Source organism: Tamandua tetradactyla, chromosome 14 (assembly GCF_023851605.1).
Source record: "Tamandua tetradactyla isolate mTamTet1 chromosome 14, mTamTet1.pri, whole genome shotgun sequence".
NCBI lineage: Eukaryota > Metazoa > Chordata > Mammalia > Pilosa > Myrmecophagidae > Tamandua > Tamandua tetradactyla.
Genome location: NC_135340.1, coordinates 76555776 through 76575266, shown reverse-complemented (window position 1 = coordinate 76575266; position 19491 = coordinate 76555776). Strand labels below are relative to the sequence as shown.

The following is a 19491-nucleotide window of genomic DNA, read 5'->3' as shown; positions in this document are numbered from 1 at the left end:
GCAAATGGACTAATTTTTAACACATGGCAACTATATCAATTTTTTTTAAAAAGATGAGTAAGCAATGCTTATCATATGTAACGTATTAATATTTCAATTGAATTCTTTTCCTAAGTAGACCTGACTTTTTGGAGTATATTTTTCTCTACCAGTCGAACTACACTGTTCAGCCAAGACAGATTTATGACCTTTTAAAAATAATGATGGAAAATGAGATCGGAGGAAACGTTTTAGTATCTGCTTTGCTCTGAGGCCTAAACTGCGAGCTCTCCAGTTCTTGAAGGCTTTGAAATGCTGATTCCAGCCTTCTTGTGGATTCTTAAACACCTTCTCAAATGACCCATTTTAATAACCCGAAAGCTATTATATAACGAGCAGCCATAATTTAGTCCAGGGCTCTAGGGGGGCCCTCACAGTTCAGCAATGAATAGTTAATGCAGTATAATGTTTAGCAGGTTATTAGTTTTCACTATACAAATGCTGATCAGGGAACACTTTTATAAGGTGTTTAAAAGAAAATGTAATTAACTGGTTGCGTGCTTCTGTTGCAGCTCAAATTGAAATTATTCCATGCAAGATCTGTGGAGACAAATCATCAGGAATCCATTATGGTGTCATTACATGTGAAGGCTGCAAGGTAAGCTTTTTAAATTGTTGTTGTTGTTTCTATTTATGTGAGAATCTTTGTGATTTCTTTTTTTTTTACTTCTATCTCTAAAAATTCAACTCCTTGGAAATTTGAGTGATGGGAAATGATAACTATTTTGTTCTTAAATTACAATCAAGTCAGTTATATATAGTTTAGCTACCTCCTCCAAAATATCAGAAGGCTAGCAAAAGGGTTGGGTATTGTTCGTGATGTTTGATTTTCACATTCAATCCCAGAACTGATTAAACTGATGAACAATCTCGTCGTATCCCAGTAAGTAATCAGAATGTGATTAGAAGTCTTTTTGTTGGCACACAAACGTTGACCGTTCTTTTCAAGTTATGGGGAGCCCGGTGGGAAGAAGTGAGTTCTGATCCTGGCACCACCACCTTCCATATAATCTTGGCTATGTCTTAATCTTTTAGTAACTCAGTTTCTTGTCTGTAAAGTAGGCATAGCACCTGGTTTTTCTACCTTTTAGAACTATTCCAAGAATGAAAATGCAATACTATAAGTGAAGGTCCTTGTAAATTGAAGTGCTACTTAAATCTAAATATTATCATCATTATTTCTGTTTTTATTATTGCTGACCTTCTTTTAGAGCAGTATGTGCAGCATAAGTACAATGTGGGAATGAGAAATAGAGATATTTATTCTAATAATTCGAGACCGCCAAACCCAGATTGCTTCTGTTAGTCAAATTTCAGTTTATTAAGATTTAAATCCTCCTGTTTATACTGTAAGGGCCTTGAGACAGCTTATAGGCTAAAACAGTACAAAATAAACAAGAGAAAGGCTATCTAAACATGCAGGAGGCCTCGGAGACATCCGATTGTTCAAACCAGACCTGACTTAGCCCTAAGGCTTTTTGAGGCCGAGGCAAGAAATAAAATCCATGAACTTGGTCAGCTTTGCTGTAATGAAGTTAGAAAGTACAATGTCATAAAATGCAAAATCACCTACTGACACAAATCACAGACTGGAGGGAAATTATCCACGTGATTTCTTTAATTTTTCATTTTACTATTAATCATTATAATATTGCTTCTTTGCACATGTACACATGCTAAATGTTGATCCCTAGATGGGTGAAGCTTTCCTATTGTGATTTCTGCACACCAACTAACACAATTAAATAAAAAAACAGAAAGAAAATCACCTGTCTCTTAGGTGTGGGGAGCTTGCTACATGTAAAGGGGATTTTTAATTATTAGTCTCTGTGACAATCCCTCCAGGCCTCAGGGTTCTGGTTTATCAAAGGTAAAAAAGAAAAAGAAAATTCATGCCCTTTTTCTTCCTTGTTGCACATTCAAAACAAACTAGCAAGCAAACAAAATAAACTGTGGGGTTTATGCCGGCCCAGGATCTAAGGCTGATGTGGCTGGACAGGTCAGTTGCCCTCCAGCCTTGCCACTATGCATGCAGACCTCCCAAAACTGTGCCCTGGTAGGAGATGACAAGAGGAGAGAGACAGCAGTGCCTCCTTACCAGGAATTCCAAGAAAACTGAGTGTTTGTGCATTGCATGTCACCTAGGTGTTTTCTTAAGGGGACGGGGTCCTAGGCTACAATCCTGGATTCCAGTTTGCTACTTGTACATTCATTTCACCCAAGAAATGGATCACTTTCTCAGAGTATTTCAGTTGGTTTATGTGACAAACTGAAACAAGTATTTAGGAATTGGGTCTGGGGCAGGGCAAGGTGGGGGTGGCAGCTACTTCATATGAAATGCCCCAACAATTCAGAAGATTAACATGCTTTCAATAAAATGGACTTCTGTTTGTTGTGTGGTTTTCATCATATAAAGTCAGTGAGACAGAGAATTAGAACTATGGAAAGTTGAAAACTATTTGGGCATTGAGGCTGTACCTGGACAAAATCTAGAAGGACTCTGGAAAAATGACAACTGTGCAACAATAACTGCCTTTTGTTTCCTTACTGCTTTTATTTTTGCCATAAAATTGACTGGCAGCTGACTGGCTGAGCACCGCTGTATTTACATAGGCACAAACACACATTTTCTCTCCCACCCCGCAGGTTTGTTTATGGCAAAAATAAAAGCAGTAGGGAAACAAAAGGCAGTTATTGTTGCACAGTTGTCATTTTTCCAGAGTCCTTCTAGATTTTGTCCAGGTACAGCCTCAATGCCCAAATAGTTTTCAACTTTCCATAGTTCTAGTTCTCTGTCTCACTGACTTTATATGATGAAAACCACACAACAAACAGAAGTCCATTTTATTGACGTACTGGGCCTATGCCCAGCCTGGAACATATACAATGTTATGTGTTATACATGATGCAAATAGTATTTGTTTTCCATTATACTTTCTGTTTTATGTAGTACTTTTACTCCTAGTTATAAAGTAAAGAGACTTCTATTTTCGCCATTGATGTTAATTATTTATCTTGTTCTAACCAGGTGAAGGTTTATCGTGACCGAACGTAAATAATTTATCTGTGTGATAGTATAATTAGACATATGCAAATTTCTAATGAGATATATTAAACAGATACCTAATGAGAGGAAAGAAAGTGACTCAGTCATTTTTTGAGCTAATCATTTTGTCAATGTATTTTAAATTACATTTTGAAATCAACGACCTGAAGCCATATAATTGCTAAAATAATTATCAAGACCCCATATTTATTCAGGTAAGCACAGCCAAATGGCCTAAGCTTTGGTAGCTTTCCATTGTTCCTGGGTGCTTCCAGCTTGTCCCCTCCTAGTCCCCGCTGCTCCCTATTAGGTGGTTATCATGCTGTGCTTAATTAAACTCTGACTCTGGTTTCAGTCCTAGCTCTGCTACTGACCAGCTTGAGCAAGTACCCAAGCTCCCTGTGTCTACCTGTTCCTCAGTTTCCCCACCTGTAAACTGAAGACAGTAATTGTAATCACTTTCTAGGGTTAGCACACACATTTAAGTAAAGCACTTAGAAGAGGGCCTGACACGTAACAAAGCTCAGTGTTGGCTCTGATTATCAGTATCAGTATCAGTATCAGCCAAACCTTAGTACCTTCATAATATTGCTCTGTAAAGTCAGATTATTATTTCCAGGAAATCTCTGGGCCCAGTCTTGATTTTTATAATTGTTTGCCATCTGTTATATAGAATCAGTCAATAAAAACAGCAACAACATGAGTACCTTCTTGAAATCAGGTACTGGGTAAGTCCTATGTGAGACCCGAAGACCTCATTTGCCCCTCAGGCACTTGGCAGTCTGGTTAGAGAGATGAGGCATGCATAGGAAAGGCTAAACAGCAATGCCAGAACTAAACAATGATTCGAGACTACGAATCGGATGTAACACAAGAGCAGTGGCTTCGAGGAGAGATGTGACTAGTGAGGTCTCATTGAGGACGCACGAGCATTAGGATGGGGACGGGGAGGTAGGCGAGGAGGATTCCGGCAGTGCAGGATGGTAGGGAGGAGCAGCGCATGTGACAGGCAAAGTCCCACAATGGGGGAATCTTTGGTTATGTTTAGGGAACTAGCATGCAACCCAGTGTGACTGGAGCAAAGGGTCACTTTGAGTGGGTCGTGGAAGATAGGCAGAGGCAGGTATGCCATCCCTGAACTTTTACAGGCTCTGTTATACCAAAGTTTTCATTATAAAGGTGTTTTGCTTATTCTTTTGAAAGAATGAGGGAACTGTGCAGTGGGACTGCTCAGCCCTCAGTATTGCACTTGAGAAGAACAGGTGTTAGGGATCCCAGCATGCAAAGGCTCAGTCCTGTCGGTGGAGGTGTGTATCTGAGCACCTGTGTATCTGAGCACCTGGACAGCGGTCAGTCCAGGTAGGCTGTGATGTGAGGTTGTGTAAGGGAAGCTAGGGCAGGCCGTGCACACATGGGCAGCAGAAAAAGCCAGAAATAAAACAAGAGTTGTAGATGTTAAGGTTAAAATTCGGTCATCAAATGAATAAAAAACCCTGAAATGTTTAGAGAAAACTGCTAAACAGTTGAGGTTTTCTTTTGAGCTATATTCCCAGTTATCATTCAGCTTCATCGTAAGATAGAGGAGCTGCTGTTCAGAGGATTTTGATGAGAAGTTTATCTCAGGATTTAAAAAACAACCTTCTCTTGTCCATATCCTTTTAGACTTTTTGTCTTTATTTCAAATACAGCTTTTTAAATGAAAATGTATGATCACACATTGGGATAAATGAATTGGTTTCTGATTATATTTAGGACCTTTGCTCTTAAAAGATGGAGGTCTTAAGAACAGTGTAGCATTTGCTGGTCAAATATTTACTCAGCACTTAATACATTTAAGATAATGTTCTATGCAAAACCTCTCTTCACCTAGAAAAGGTAAATTTGGACTAGTTTCCTTACATTAACAACTATATTTAAAATTTACAGCGAAAAGTTTTTTAAAATTAACAGTGAAAAAAATTAACAGTGAAATTTAGGAAATAAAATGAAATAAATGAACGGTGAGACGTCTTTTCAAAGCTATCTAGAGAGCATACTTGGATGCTTTTCTTTTTCCTGAATACAAATCGTTAAAAAAGCAATTTATGGGGGGGCCACGGTGGCTCAGCAGGCAGAGTTCTCGCCTGCCATGCCGGAGACCCGGGTTCAATTCCCCATGCCTGCCCATGCTTTTAAAAAAAAAAAAAAAAAAGCAATTTATGGAACTTATTATTTACTAGTGTTGAAAAAAAAATCCACTCATGTTTCTTTCAGACCTAATTTGTCTTTTTGAGGGCTATAATATTTTTATTTCAGCTGTGAAATGTCTCTATCCCTGGATAAATTTTGTTCACTTTTTCAGCATTGATACATTCATAGTCAACATTTTTACTTTAATGCTTTATAACAGCCAGCCCCAGGATTAGGGCAAGCTATTTAAAATTAAAAGTAGACTTGGGGGGTGGGCCACGGTGGCTCAGCAGGCAAGAATGCTTGCCTGCCATGCCAGAGGACCCGGGTTCGATTCCCAGTGCCTGCCCATGTTAAAAAAAAAAAAAAAAAGTAGACTTGGGGGGAAAAAAAGTAGACTTGGGGAGGGCCAGCTGTTATTGCATCCTTGCGGCATCCAAGTTTCAGTTCTGTTTTCTACAGATGATAAACACGAACTTTTGTTTAGCTAAATCTTTCAGTCCTAGGATGAAAGACAAATGGGTAAGCATGGGTCAGACCCCCAACTTGCGTCAAGATGATTCGGATCTTGAGGGGTATGTTTTGTTTGTTTTGTTCTTAATCATGTCTCAGTAACCACCGCCCTCCCTTCACTCGCAGAAACCCTGGGGCTCCTGGCCTGCGGCGGCCGGTGCCCTCTCTCAGCGCTGTCCACTCAGGGGGTCCCCCCCGGGCCTGCGGGCGAAGGGCTGGTGCTGAGCGTGCTCTGAGTGTGGCAAATCCCAGTCAAAAGCAGACATCTACACTTACCACATATGACACATGAGGTCAGCTTTAATCAGAGATCATTTGCACATACAATTCTACAGGGAGGCCAGTCATTATTGAAAGAGAAAGTAGCTCAGGAGGCATGCATGTCTGTGATTTATTGCTGCCAGCTGTAGGAGCGTGGGACCGCTTCATCTAACTTGTGCGAATGAGGCTGCCTGATCTCTTGTAAAGAACAGATCTGCTTCCTCGTTTACTTCCCTGGGGCGACTATTCCTGCCCCTTTTCAATTTTATCATTTCCTCTGCCTCCTTCTCTCCCTGAGTTTAGTCCATGCCCTCTCTATACCCCTCACTGAAATTAAGTGAACGATTATCCTCCTTTCCCCCCTTTATCCAGATAGTTTCACTTTCTGCCCACATTTTACCCAAAGATATTTTCTTCTTCCTCACCCCCATGCTTCTGAACATTCTCAACAGAGAATTCCCAAGATAAGACTGCATCATAGTGCATCCTTTCATATAGGATGCCCTGCTTTTGTCAGCCTCAGAAACAGAAGGGGAGAGAGACGTGCAATCACTTCAACAGCCCCCCGAATTCCGCGTTTTTAGTTGTATTGGAAAATATAATAATCCGGGCAGGCATCCGAGCATTTACAATATATCACAGAGTTATGAATAAATCTTGGTTGTCAAAAGCAAATGTGTAGCCGTTCCAAAGCGTCTGCCATTAGGATTCAGCAAGGCAGCTGTCAGCTGTTTTCTTGTAATTAAACAGCCAATGAGCAGCTAATTAAGACATATGTGTATACAGAAGTGGAAGTGGGTATGTTAATGAACTGTAGGAATCAATTCATTAAGTGAAAATTGTCAAAAGACCAAACATCAGATCAGCATTTCAGCCTGTGCTTCAGGGGGAGCCCCAGGCAGGAGGGGACCCCCGCCCCCAGGGCATGACCCTTCGAGTACCTTCCAGACCGCACTCCTGGTTCAGCATCCAGCTAACCCACACTTTGGGGCAAAACCTCAACCCCAGTAGAAAATGCCATGTGTATTTTAAAGCTTTTCATTAAGTAGATCTAGTAAATGAAAGTGTTTTCCTACCCACATAGAAACTTGGTATTCAATATTTTATAAAATGCCATTTCCCTCACCCTGTGCCAGAACCATTATAAGGAACTTTGATGACAGAACTGAAGATGTGTTTTCGCTTGTTTTGTTTGCCTGTCTGTTCAGTCTGCCCTCCCTGGTTGTCTCAGTGTTTGTGTGTGTGTGTGTGTGTGTGTGTGTGTGTGTGTGTGTGTGTGTGTGTGTGTGTGTGTGTTGCATAAGCAGGTGTATGGCCTTGGGAATAAAATGCACCTAGAATTTAGGAATTCAAATCCTGGCTGTTCCTCTTACCTGCTATGTGACTATGGATACATGGCTTAACCTCTCTGCACTTACATTTCCTCATTTGTAAACAGATGTAAAATATAAACAGATATAAAAATAACTACTTTACGGGATAGATGTGAATTTCAAATAAATAACATTGGCAAAGGGTCTTACCTGGATGTCCAGCAGAGAATATGTGTCAGTACGTGGTCTTTACCACTGTTTTTATCACTACCATTATTTTTTCCTCTTGTCATTCATTCAACAAGTACTTGTTGACTTCTCTAAGTACTGGGTTAGCTGCTGGAAACAAACCAACAAGGCAATCAGTACTGGAGACAGACTAGTAAATTGATCGATCAATACAGCAAGGCCAGGGTAGCAGGCTCTAAGTCAGAGAAGGCTTCCAAAGAAAGTGAATTAGCCCGTGACTCCTGAAGGGAAGCCAGCAAGTGTGGGGTTTGCCCTGGGGTACTGCGAGCCTAGTAGCTGGGCTCCATCAGGGTGTGACTTTGAGAGGAGGATCGAGTCTAGGAGGAGAGGCCTGGACAGGAGGTCACAGCTCCATCATCAGTAGGGAGCCACTGAGCGCTAAGGAGCAGGGGAGTGGGTTGATCATATTCGAGTTGAAGAAAGAGATCTTTGGTGAATGTATGAAAAAATGGATTGGAGGGAGTGAGGTGGAAGCAGGGAAATACTTGGAAGGCTGTGTGGTCACATACCAATTCAGGAGGTGATCGAGATGAAGCCGTCAGATAATCGAAGTAAAGATGGAGAAAAGGGGATGGATTTGAGAAATAGAAAGGTGGCAAAAAGCGGCCTACTTTGGTGACTGCTTGGATGTGGGTGGAGAGAAGGCAAGGATGAGATGGAACCCATCTTTCTAGGGGGAAGGTGGTACCCTTCACTTAGCAAGAAAACAGCGAAAGAGATAAAGCTCGAAGATGGGAAGTGGGTCAAGGAATACTTTGTTCTGGGATGAAAAAAAAAATTTTAGCTGAAGTTTTTGTGAGGGAGTTGGGGGTATGACGGTGGGTCTCTAGAAGGCCAAACCACAACTTTGGGTAAATGTGTACTATAAGTAGAGAGGATTTCATTCAGACAGGCTGATGGGGAGCAGGAGATACAGCATAGCCAGATACAGGCTGGTAAGTGTTAACCATCTCTCTGGAAGACAGAAAGCCTGTACATGTGCAGATATAATTTTGGCATATATTTTACTGATGTAATTTCATATAGTTTACAAATAATATACATATAATTTCATATAGTTAATAATATACAGTACTCTTAAAATTTTCATACCTACAAATGATTGCTACTATACTTTGTATTTTTTCTGAACTCTGAACTTTGACTGATATTTTTGGTTTCGTTAATGAATGAGAGGAAACAGAACTACCGAAACATGTTCTGGAACTTGACCTATTCACCACTGACATGAACAGCCTCTTTGCTGAAACAGATAATAGTTTTTAAGTACTAGAAATATATTCCCTTAATTTTTTTTGGTGATATTCACAATGTGAAAGTAACAGACATGACATACTTTAAAGTTTAATCTGCATTATCATTTTCTTCATGTGTTAAAGTCTGGACAGTAAGCAAAACCATAAATCAAGCCCTGCTTTGTAGCATGTGCCAATTTTGTGGTATAAATTCTCCCACCATGTGGCCAATTTCAAGCTACCCACATGACATCTCACTGAGTAAAGGATTGAGAAGAGTCGGACAGTAGCACATCATCTTGTATTTCTACCATCCAGATAGAATCAGTGTAAATAACCCCAAGAACATAGATAATAGTAAAATAATAACGAAATAATTATAAAATATTACTTCCAGTAAAATCATTAGAAGGTGATGAGTTTTGAATGTTACCTTTGTTTTTAACATAATTTATTTAATTATAAGTTCATATAAATTAATTTTTAATAATGGTTATGTTGTACACCTGGCTCACAAAATTCCTACAATTTTAGCAGTCAGCTCCTGCAACCTGATCTAGGCCTTTCCCTGCACACACTGCTTCAGTTCCAGCCTGGGGAGCTCCAGGCTGCTGGGATAGACGAACTATTTCATAGGGCACAGACATAGTTGCAAAGGAAAAAATTAGGCAATAGAATTTTCTAGAGAAAGGAAGGCAGAAATCACAAGTAAAGCTTAATGAAAGTCTTGGTGAACTCTGGGAGGACACGCTGGAGAAGAGTTAGTGTTGAGACAGTGAGACAAAACGTCGATAGGCAAGAGTCTGTGTGTCAGGAAATCGAGACTGTATGACATTAGTTTTTGTTAGGCCAACATTTACGGAGACGTACTGAGAGGAGAGGGCACTGGACTTAAAACCATGACCCTGAGGTGCCAGGGCTGACTTTTACCAACTCAGAGACCTTGAACAAGTCACTTAACATTCCGAGCTGAGCTTTATTTCCGTTTTCTGCAAAATCAGAAAACTAGAATAAATCTCGGGTTGTTAACAAAAGGAAGGCATTAGAGCATTAGAGTCATCAGGGTGCTTTGTTAAAATACTTACCATGCAGGCGGGCCACAGTAGCTCAGCAGACAGAGTTCTTGCCTGCCATGTCGGAGACCCAGGTTCGATTCCCGGTGCCTGCCCAGGCGAGAAAAAAAAAAAATTTACCATGCAAAATTGACCTTTGTTTCTTTTTTAACCAAAGCCAGCATCATATTATTCAGAGAAATACATATGCCTGGAACATATCCCTGGAGGTTCTGGTTCAGTAGATCTAAGGTAGATGTAAAGTATATTTATATTTTAAAGTTCCACAGGTGATGCTGATACAGTGTTTAAAAACTACTGTGAGGGCAGTGCAATGGTGGCTCAGTGGTGGAATTCTCGCCTGCCATGCCAGAGACCTGGGTTCAATTCCTGGAGCCTGCCCTTGCAAACAAAAAAACAAAAACTACTGTTACTCTCTCAACTTTCTTCCAGCTCTAAACGTCTTGATTTGTATTATTTTAATTCATTATTTGCAATAACCACATCTCAAGATGCTGCCACTAGGTGGTGGTAGTGTGCCACAGTCACACTAAGTACGTGCCACCCCGAAATCCATCATGGTGGCTCTCTGCTAAGCCCACCATGTTTATAATTGCACATCGCCTTGTATGTGGACTTCCATAAAAAGCAAACTTTTATGCAAGCCAAAGCAGGAATTAATTAGCTCATCTTTGAGAAATAATACAGCTCTAAAATTAGGTGTTTAATATCTTTCGTAGTTAAACTAACAGCTTCAGCACTCTCTCCTTTATTACACCTCTTCTATTCCACCCGCAAACCCCACTCACTGGCTTGTGCTGACCTTGCTCTCTCTGTGGCCACAGACTCCTCAACCCCTGCAAACTCATCTCTCAGCTCACTTTTTACTTCTTTGCAAGACCTTCTCCAGGATTGCTTTCTAGTCAGTAAAGCTGCTCCTGCACTCATGGGCATATTTCTCACCAAATTTCCACCTTTCTTCCTTGTCCTTCTCTCTCTTCTATCCTTCTCCCTTATATGTATTCCTTAGCTTTTAGTATTTTATCAGGTTAACTTCCCAGACCCTTTAACCTCTGCAAACTCACAAAGAATGTTCAAAAGAAGGGTTTAAGGAAAGAGAGAAAGAGACACAGACACCAAGCCTGCATTCTGTCTGAAATGCAAAGCCCGGTTTGTCTGAGTCACAGAGACCTTACCCTGTCTCTCCTTTCACCACTTTCTGCTTTAAACCCCACTTGATCCCACCCATCTGGTATTTGATGGCTCACCTTGTGGATATGCCCCTGTTGACTTATTCCAAAGGAGAGAACTCTTCTCTGGCTCTTAGCTGTGCCACTCCCAGAATATTTTAGCAGGGATTTGTTCAGCTGACTCAATTGAGGAATAAATGGCATGGTAGGAAGTAAGGACTGTCTACTTGCTTGCTGACCCCAAACCCTTCAACCCACAGATTTCTAAATAAGTGGAGTCCTCTTCAAAGAGGGCACCTAGGACACCAGACATTAGTCCCAGCCATGGTGTCAATTACTCAGAGCCCACGTGGAAGGCCTCTTGGGGATTTACCTTTGCAATTTATGGCACAATTACTCAGACGTCTTTAATGATAGTAATCCTATGTCCTTGATGTAATATATATATATATTTTTAATTTTATATATATATAATAGTATATATAATATATTATAAATGAGCCAGAGTCATGTAGAAATAAGTATGGTGAATAAAAGAGACCATAAGTCTATTCAGAAATGAGGGAAGATTATGAAGTCAAGGGATTGACTTTCTCTTGTGACTTCTAACCCTGCTTCAGGAGGCAGCTGGAGAATAAGACTTGATTAAACATCTGAGTAACGGCAGCATGTGTCAGCTGAAGGGGCTAATGTGAAGGAAAACAATAAGTTGAGAGTAGATCAGCCTTGCTGATGGATATACCTTCTCCCTTTACACCGCCTAATTTGATGGTTGTCCTCTCACAATGAAAACAACCAAGGAAGAATTCTTTAGGTATGCAAGGGAAGCAGAAAAACAGATAAAGGGTCTAAGAGGGTGAGCCCTGGAATTAAACTACATGAATTCATACCCTGGCTCTTCCCCATTCCTGAGGTGGGACTCTGAGCACGTCCCTGTACCTCTCTAGGCCTCAGTTTCCTCAGCCCTACACCTGGGGAAGTGACAGCATCTCGTCACATTACCGTTGTCAAGATTAGAGGCCATAACCGACATAAGCGCAGAGCGCCTCGCACGTAATACGTGCTCGAGAGGATTCACCTGTCATCATCGTCAGTCTGATTATGCCTTCTCGGAGTTCAGCTGTAGTAAACCGGTGGTTGGATGTGGCTTCCGTGCTCCCGTTCTAGCGCTTTATCAGTGGTGTTCGATGTTAGCCTGAGTTTCATGGGTGGTAGCGAAAACGTCGCATCCTTTTTGTTAATCACCCAACCATCATTCAAGAGCTGGTCTGGATTTCAGATTTTTAAAAGACATGGAGAAACTGGAGAAGATCCTGAGGAAAAAAAAATACTAAAGGGGGAAGAGAATCTAGAAAGAAAGGTGATAGAGGCTGTGGTTCGGTCTGCAGAAGAGATAATGCAGCACATGGCTTCAAGTACCATATATGGTTCCTCTTAAGGGGAAAAAGCGACTCTTCAGACATTCTCTGTAGTCAGTCATCAAAAGGAAAAAATGGAATGGGTTTAATGTGAAGCAAGCCAAATATAGGCCCCACTAGAGGAAAAGAAATAAACCCCTGATCCTAGCCCCTATATAAAACTTCCACGATAACGATCACGCGGGCTGAGTGGTAAGACAGTCTCAAGAAAGAGATAAACACCTTTCAGCTTTGACAGAGATTATGGGTCTTAGACTAATATGAAGACCTAGACAGGAGATCACTTGGTGTCTCTTTCTAAGGATTATCTGTCTCTGTTACTATCACCATTTTCTTCACTTCTCTCCATTAAGCCCCAGAAAAAGCTTTACTACTTCTACTTCCTTTTCACAGGGGAAAAAGGACAGATAATGAAAAACAAGGCTAAAACAAAACTAAACAACACTGCTTTAGATATTTTAAGAAAAAAAGAGACTACCAGACTTGGAATAGAGCAGATTTAAAGTAAAAGAGAGTGTACTTGCTCAGTGGTAGAAGGCTCGCCTTCCATGCAGGAGACCCGGGTTTGATTCCTGCACCATGCACTGCCCCCCTCCCCCCCAAAAAAGGACAACAGAGAAACAGGCTGAAACCCTGCAGGAAACCGTGCATGATGAGGGAGGTTCGCAAACAGAAGAGGTCTGTGTCCTGCCCCCTCCCATCGCAGGTTGATTTTCAAAAGGAAAGACCTGGGACCTGAGGTCATCCACGTTGACTTGGCCCACTAAGGTCTCCCGCCACCACGAGAGAAGGCAGATGTGCTCAGACAGCTCTTCCCCCATAGCTCATACCTTTCCAGCTGAATATTGCTCTGCACTATACAAAAATGAGAAAGCACAGAAAAACTAAGAGAAAAATGTCAGTGGTCCACAGTTCCACCAACCAGAAGCAACAAGTTTTTCATCTTGGGATATAATTTTTCCAAACTTTCGTCTATGTTAATTTTTTTTTCAAAAATTGAATTACATTATGTTGATCACTTTTCTAGGTCGATAATTATATTTCTGAAATACCATTTTTAATGGTTGCCAAATAGCCTCTTGTATGGGTTTATAATATGATCTACCAATCAACTGGTATTGGGCATTAGGGTTTTCCTAATTTTTTTTGTTACTATTACAGATAGTGCTGTGATGAATATCCCTTAGTTAAACATTTGCACCGTTCTTAATATTCCTTTAAGAGATGTTCCCTAAAGAGTTGTTACTGGTTCAATGGGTAGGCATGTTTTAAGGATTTTGGTACAACTGGTAGTTTGTTCTCCTGAAAAAACATTGGGGGGGGGGGGGCGGTGCAGAGTACTCTTATCTCTTTGCCCACGATCTTGTCAGTTCTTTAGGATGTACCTTTTCTCTCTCCACCAGTGCCCCCATTTGTTGGGGTCATTTATCTTTATCATTAAATATATAAAGAATACTCATTTTTGCTTACGGCTCTGTTTCAATGACTATTACCTTATTTTCCTCTGCTTATCTCCCTAGCTTACAAACCCCCCAAGAGATAATTCAATAAAAGGTAACCAGAAAACCCCTGTATATTTGGAAATTAAGACATACAATATATCAGTCATAGACTGAATCATTTTGAAAATCAGAAGAATAAAAAAATACTACATAGCAGAACTGGTGGATTTCTGCTAGAACAACTAAAAGGAACACTTTCAGCTTAAGGAATATTAACACTGAAAATTAATGAACTAAGCATCCAGCTCAAGAAGTTAGCAAAATTAAACAGATAAATCAGTACATTAAAAAAATAATAACCAGAAAATTAAGTCCTAGAGGTCAGTAGCTCCTCCTTAAGTGTTTTGATACATCCTCTCATTTCCAAAACAGTACTCAGCATGTAATAAGAACTTGACGGGAATCAAATCAGATTTGTTAAGTTGTCAAGGCCACGAATCTGAGCACGTGGTATTTCCAAACTGTGAATGGCTGGGGAATGTTCCCAATCTGACAGATTTGCCCAAATAATCCGACCAGCTGCCATTTAACTGCCTGGGACAGTAGGACTAAGAGATTCCTAAAGGAAGGTGGATAACATCAGGAAGTGCTTTCTTCCTCTCAAGACATCCCAAAGAAGCCTTCTGTGTTTATTTTACTAAAAATATCTTAGAGATAAAGGTTAAGGATAAGTCCCTCTGCTGTCCCACCAGGCAAGTTGCCTTTGATCATATACAACCAAACACAGAGCTGATCCTGTACCTTTTACATAGGCAACTGTGGAAGTTAAAAAAAAAAAGTTTCACATGTGTAACGGACAGCGGATTAGGCTCTGGGGATCAATTTCACTGAAGGAAAAAGAAGTGACTTTAATTTCATTAATGGTCTCCTGGATGCTTCTGCTACAAGTTTAATTCTCCATTAAATATTAATGCCACTCAGTGCTTAGTCTACTGCGCCTTTAGTAACATACAGCTCAGACTGACACTAACCTGTTTTATATTTTATAACTGAATCACAGGGCTTTTTCAGGAGGAGTCAGCAAAGCAATGCCACCTACTCCTGCCCTCGTCAGAAGAACTGTTTGATTGATCGAACTAGTCGAAACCGCTGCCAGCACTGCCGATTACAGAAATGCCTCGCAGTAGGGATGTCTCGAGATGGTGAGCTCTCACGGCTTGAATTATGCCGTAGTATCATTTGGAGGGTGGGAGTTGCAAACATGCATTCTGCAGCACGGATGCAGACCTGACAAAATCTATAACCCCATCCCCAACCCTGTGTTTCCCCTGGACTTTGTGGAGTTCACAGTGGTTGTTGGCCCCTCCATAGTCCATTGGCATCAGCTGACTGGTTGGGGGTGCAAGTGTCCATGTGGTGAGAGCATCTTTGGGTTCTGATGTTTAACACACGACAGGTGGGTGACTCGGTTATAGGCATCATCTCAGGGCCTTAACATATATGCCTCCTGTGGGCCTGTCCCCAGTGGGATCCACCTCCCCAAAGCCATATAGCTAATTGTGCTTTACACTAGTAAACTTATCGGCAGTTGGGATGAATTCGCTTTTAAGCTAACTGGATATTTCGAATCACATGCCAAAGTCAAATATTTGTGCATACAGAATATGTGAAAATAGGGCAAGGCGTAGCTCAGTGACAAATGTTCTTTTCATTCGAAGAAGCTATTTTAAGAAATAGAGACCATCTACCATCCAATTACAAAACATTTCAAGATCTTCCTGGAAAACTATCTTAAGTACATTGAATAATCAACAACAGATTTCAAGACGGTTATGCTCATGCATGGAAACTCGGCATAAAGTACAGCGGGTACATTTTAACGACTTTTTCTAATATACCGGCTGGCTCTTTTAAGAGAGTCGTTTGAAAGGAACGACTCTTCCAGTGGTGTTCTTTCTGAAAGCACCAGCCGGTGGAAAAAAATTCTTCTGAAATCCAGGCAGGCTTTCAGAGAGCCAGCCTTCCCCAGTATCAGATGAACCTCGGGCCTGGGCCCTGTTATGATGTTCCTTCATTAGTGTTACCCAGGGTGTCCTCTTAGATATGTAGGCGTAAAAGTGACATTTTTGGTTTTGGAAGATGAAGTTGTAGAACACATACCATATCCTTAGAAATTCCTGTGATATGCAAGTGCACGGATTTCATCTTCTGGTAGCCCTTAAGAACTCGTAAGTTAAATTAAAATCACAAGTGGTGTGTGCAAGAGTTAAAACACAGTTGCACAATCACAGCAGAACAAACTTGACCTTTGGGTACTGCTGCCCTTGCATGTTCTAGAGTATTCTTTAAAAAAAAAATGATAAAATGCCTTCTGGAGATTTTACGTAGAATAAATAGTACAAGTTATTGGAATGAATTGGGGGACGTAAAATTACAGACTTTAAATTCAGAGCCCACATCAGCCTGATTGCTGTCTAACCAGCCTCAACCAAATGTGTGTGTAATTGGTACCTGAATCGCAGAAACTGAGAATTGACCAGTGTTCTCCAGCTTTCTAGTCTCCTGTGTGTGAAAGGACAGTACATCCCTGGCAGAACAAAGGATCCACCAGCTGGCCAGTGCACGGGTCTTGGTTCCCAACCTCATTTCCATCTATCCCACCTCCTGCCCCTAGACTCAAATAGCTATGGTAATGGTCAAATAGAAGAATTCCTCTACCCCTTCAGGTATAAATTTAACCACAATCAATTAGAATTAAGTCCCTCCAGCAGAGGATTTTTCTGTGCTTACAAAGTCCAGTGGAGAAATGAAATAGGTTAGTGGGAGAATTCACACCGAGAAATCATAGATTTTTTTTCAATTTCCTGGGTATTTCAGGAGAAATAATTTGGGGTCCTGAATGAGCTGCCAAGTTACTCCAGTTGTTGCTATACTTTAAATAGGGGGACACACCCCAAGGAGGAGCGTTGTGATCGCAAATCCTCCCAGCAGTGATCGGATACAGTGTTTGCCCTTTCCAGAATTCCGATACTCATATTACTTGAGGCCATGACAGCCACAGAAAGTGTCATTTAAATATCGGGCTCAAGGGCTTCACAGGTACTACAATGACCCATGAGTGGGAAGAGGGGACTTAAGTCAGGTAGATTCAGGGATGTAATTCAGGGAACTACAAAGGTCTCTTCCATCTATTCAGGCCTCTCCCCAAATCCCCAGATTCAGCCATTTGCTTGAGAAGAAACTCATTCGAGTGTCCAGAGTAGCGAACTGAATGAGATGTGAGGTCTGACTGCTTCCGTCTGGATGTGCGCCTGTAAGCCTGTGCGTCCCGGACAGCGGGCTGACCATGGGGAGGAGAGAGGCGTGGTCTTTGCCAGCTGCACGAAGGAGGGCGCACTAGCCCTTTAGGCTGCGTATCAGTGGCCCCCAGGGCGCCTCAGGTCTGTGAAACAGGAAAACACAGGGAGACATCGTTCCAGGGCGTCTAGGTCTGTTTCTGAAACAGCTTTTCCTCTGGGAACTGTTTTGCTGTACAGGGTGGAGCAAGCCCCTTGTGGGGTGGGACTCTTTTTCACCTTTGAATTCTGTCCTCATTTTGTGGTCATGGGGTATTGGAGATTGTCCGAGGTTTCAAAACAAACCCTAAAGCATGCCAGAGAGGAAGGTGACCGACATAGCATTGTCTAGGGTGTGGTCTGACTTTTTTCTTCCAGCTGTCAAATTTGGCCGAATGTCCAAAAAGCAGAGAGACAGCTTGTACGCGGAAGTGCAGAAGCACCGACTGCAGCAGCAGCAGCGCGACCACCAACAGCAGCCTGGAGAGGCCGAGCCGCTGACGCCCACCTACAACATCTCGGCCAACGGGCTGACGGAACTCCACGACGACCTCAGCAGCTACATCGACGGGCACACCCCCGAGGGGAGCAAGGCAGACTCTGCAGTCAGCAGCTTCTACCTGGACATACAGCCTTCCCCCGACCAGTCAGGGCTTGACATCAATGGAATCAAACCAGAACCCATCTGTGACTACACACCAGCATCAGGCTTCTTTCCCTACTGTTCTTTCACCAATGGAGAGACTTCCCCAACCGTGTCTATGGCAGAACTAGGTAATGGCACAGATGCTTCTACTGGGAAGCTCGACTCATGCCCTTTGAAGTAAAAGTGATATGTTTGGTTTTCCACTAGTGGCTCCTGTTATCGAAATGATACAACTGGACAGACAATTCGTCTTCACCATTGGGCTACCCTGTAATTCCATCCCGCCCCTTGCTTTTGGCTGTCTCTCGTTTCCTATGGTATATGCAATAAATGGATTGCTCTCTCAGTATCAAAGATGAGACAGAAGGAACTAAGACAGTCCATAAATCCCAAAGATAGTTTTAGGTTGAGGGAATGCCCATGTTAATTTCAGTTATTTTCTAAGTCTTGCTTTATCCCTAAGGCCACAAAATGGCAGCCCACAAATGGAACCTGGCCCGACTACAGATTTCTTTGACCTGAGCCGAGTTTTTAAATTTTTGAATCAGCTGCTAAAGTTTAAAATCCTGACAATGACACATAAAAGGTCAGACGTTCAGGTTCTTGCAGGAGAGAAGAAGTAAAATGATGGGTTACACTGGGCCAGGGCGTGTGAACAGTTAACAACCGGCTGGTACCAGTTTGCAGCTGACCCCTTCAGACAGGTCCAGCTCCTCTCAGCAAAGTTTTCAACCATAATGTAAACTATACCATGTCAAAGAAAAATTAGCTTCTTTACTTGCCAGCAAGTTTTGGTGATAGATACTGGTGACAAAACTGGCATATTTCATATAAGGCTCACCATGTAAAAAAAAAAAAAGTCATTTTCTTATTGCCATGAGATTGCCACTGTTCGGGAGATGTCCATATTTCTGGGTCACAACACAGAGAGTGGGAAACCTTCTATTTCAAGGAAGCTGTGTTAACATCCTCTGCTATATGTTTAAGCACGGCACTATTACTAGCCAAACTCTGATAAGACCCTTTTCCATTTTAGAATTTGAGCTGCCTCTCCCAGTGATCCCTCACATAAGGTTATAACCCTTTGGAACATTTTAATTAGTTGCTGTGGCAATGACTAAGTTAACACAGGGAGAGAATGAAGACTTCAGACAGAAAAAAACCCAGCAGGTTCTGTGTTCAGCACAGAAATCCTCAGTTCACAGAAGTAGCGGTTATGTCTTTAGATGGTTTCTCCTCCTCTGTACCCCATAAAATATTTTTTAAGTGAAAATTTGTATTTCCAGTAAAATCTTTCTCCAAATAGAACAAACTGACTGTTCTTTATGGTTTTTATACAAGTACCTCTTTATGGGTCTAAATTTAAATCCTCCAGAGCAGGGACATTTTAAGCTGGTCCTTAGCCACCAAACAGTATTAAAGGTGTATGGCAGCTCTTCTGATTAACAGAGAAACCTCTGAACTAGAAGCCAAGCAGAGCAGAGGTGGGTTTGATTTTTTTTTTCCTTGAACTAGAACAAAAACCTTCCTTTTTTTTTTTTTTAACCCATGCGATCTTGGATGGCTGAGCCTTAAGCAGAACT

General features: G+C 41.5%; 1 protein-coding gene across 7 annotated transcripts in view; it reads left to right on the top strand.

Moving 5' to 3' along the window:
- Positions 1-19491, top strand: part of RORA (RAR related orphan receptor A) — a 717907-nt gene that overhangs the window by 685601 nt on the left and 12815 nt on the right. For 4 of the 7 annotated variants that reach the window (XM_077128089.1, XM_077128086.1, XM_077128088.1 and 1 more), the window contains 3 exons: positions 552-637; positions 14999-15129; positions 17641-18036. In XM_077128089.1, the coding sequence (XP_076984204.1) occupies positions 609-637; positions 14999-15129; positions 17641-18036 (556 nt within the window). In that variant the 5' untranslated portion in view covers positions 552-608. Of the gene's footprint in view, positions 1-551; positions 638-14987; positions 15130-17640; positions 18037-19491 lie in introns of all 7 variants that reach the window. The other 3 variants (XM_077128083.1, XM_077128085.1, XM_077128084.1) reach the window with 1 other exon arrangement.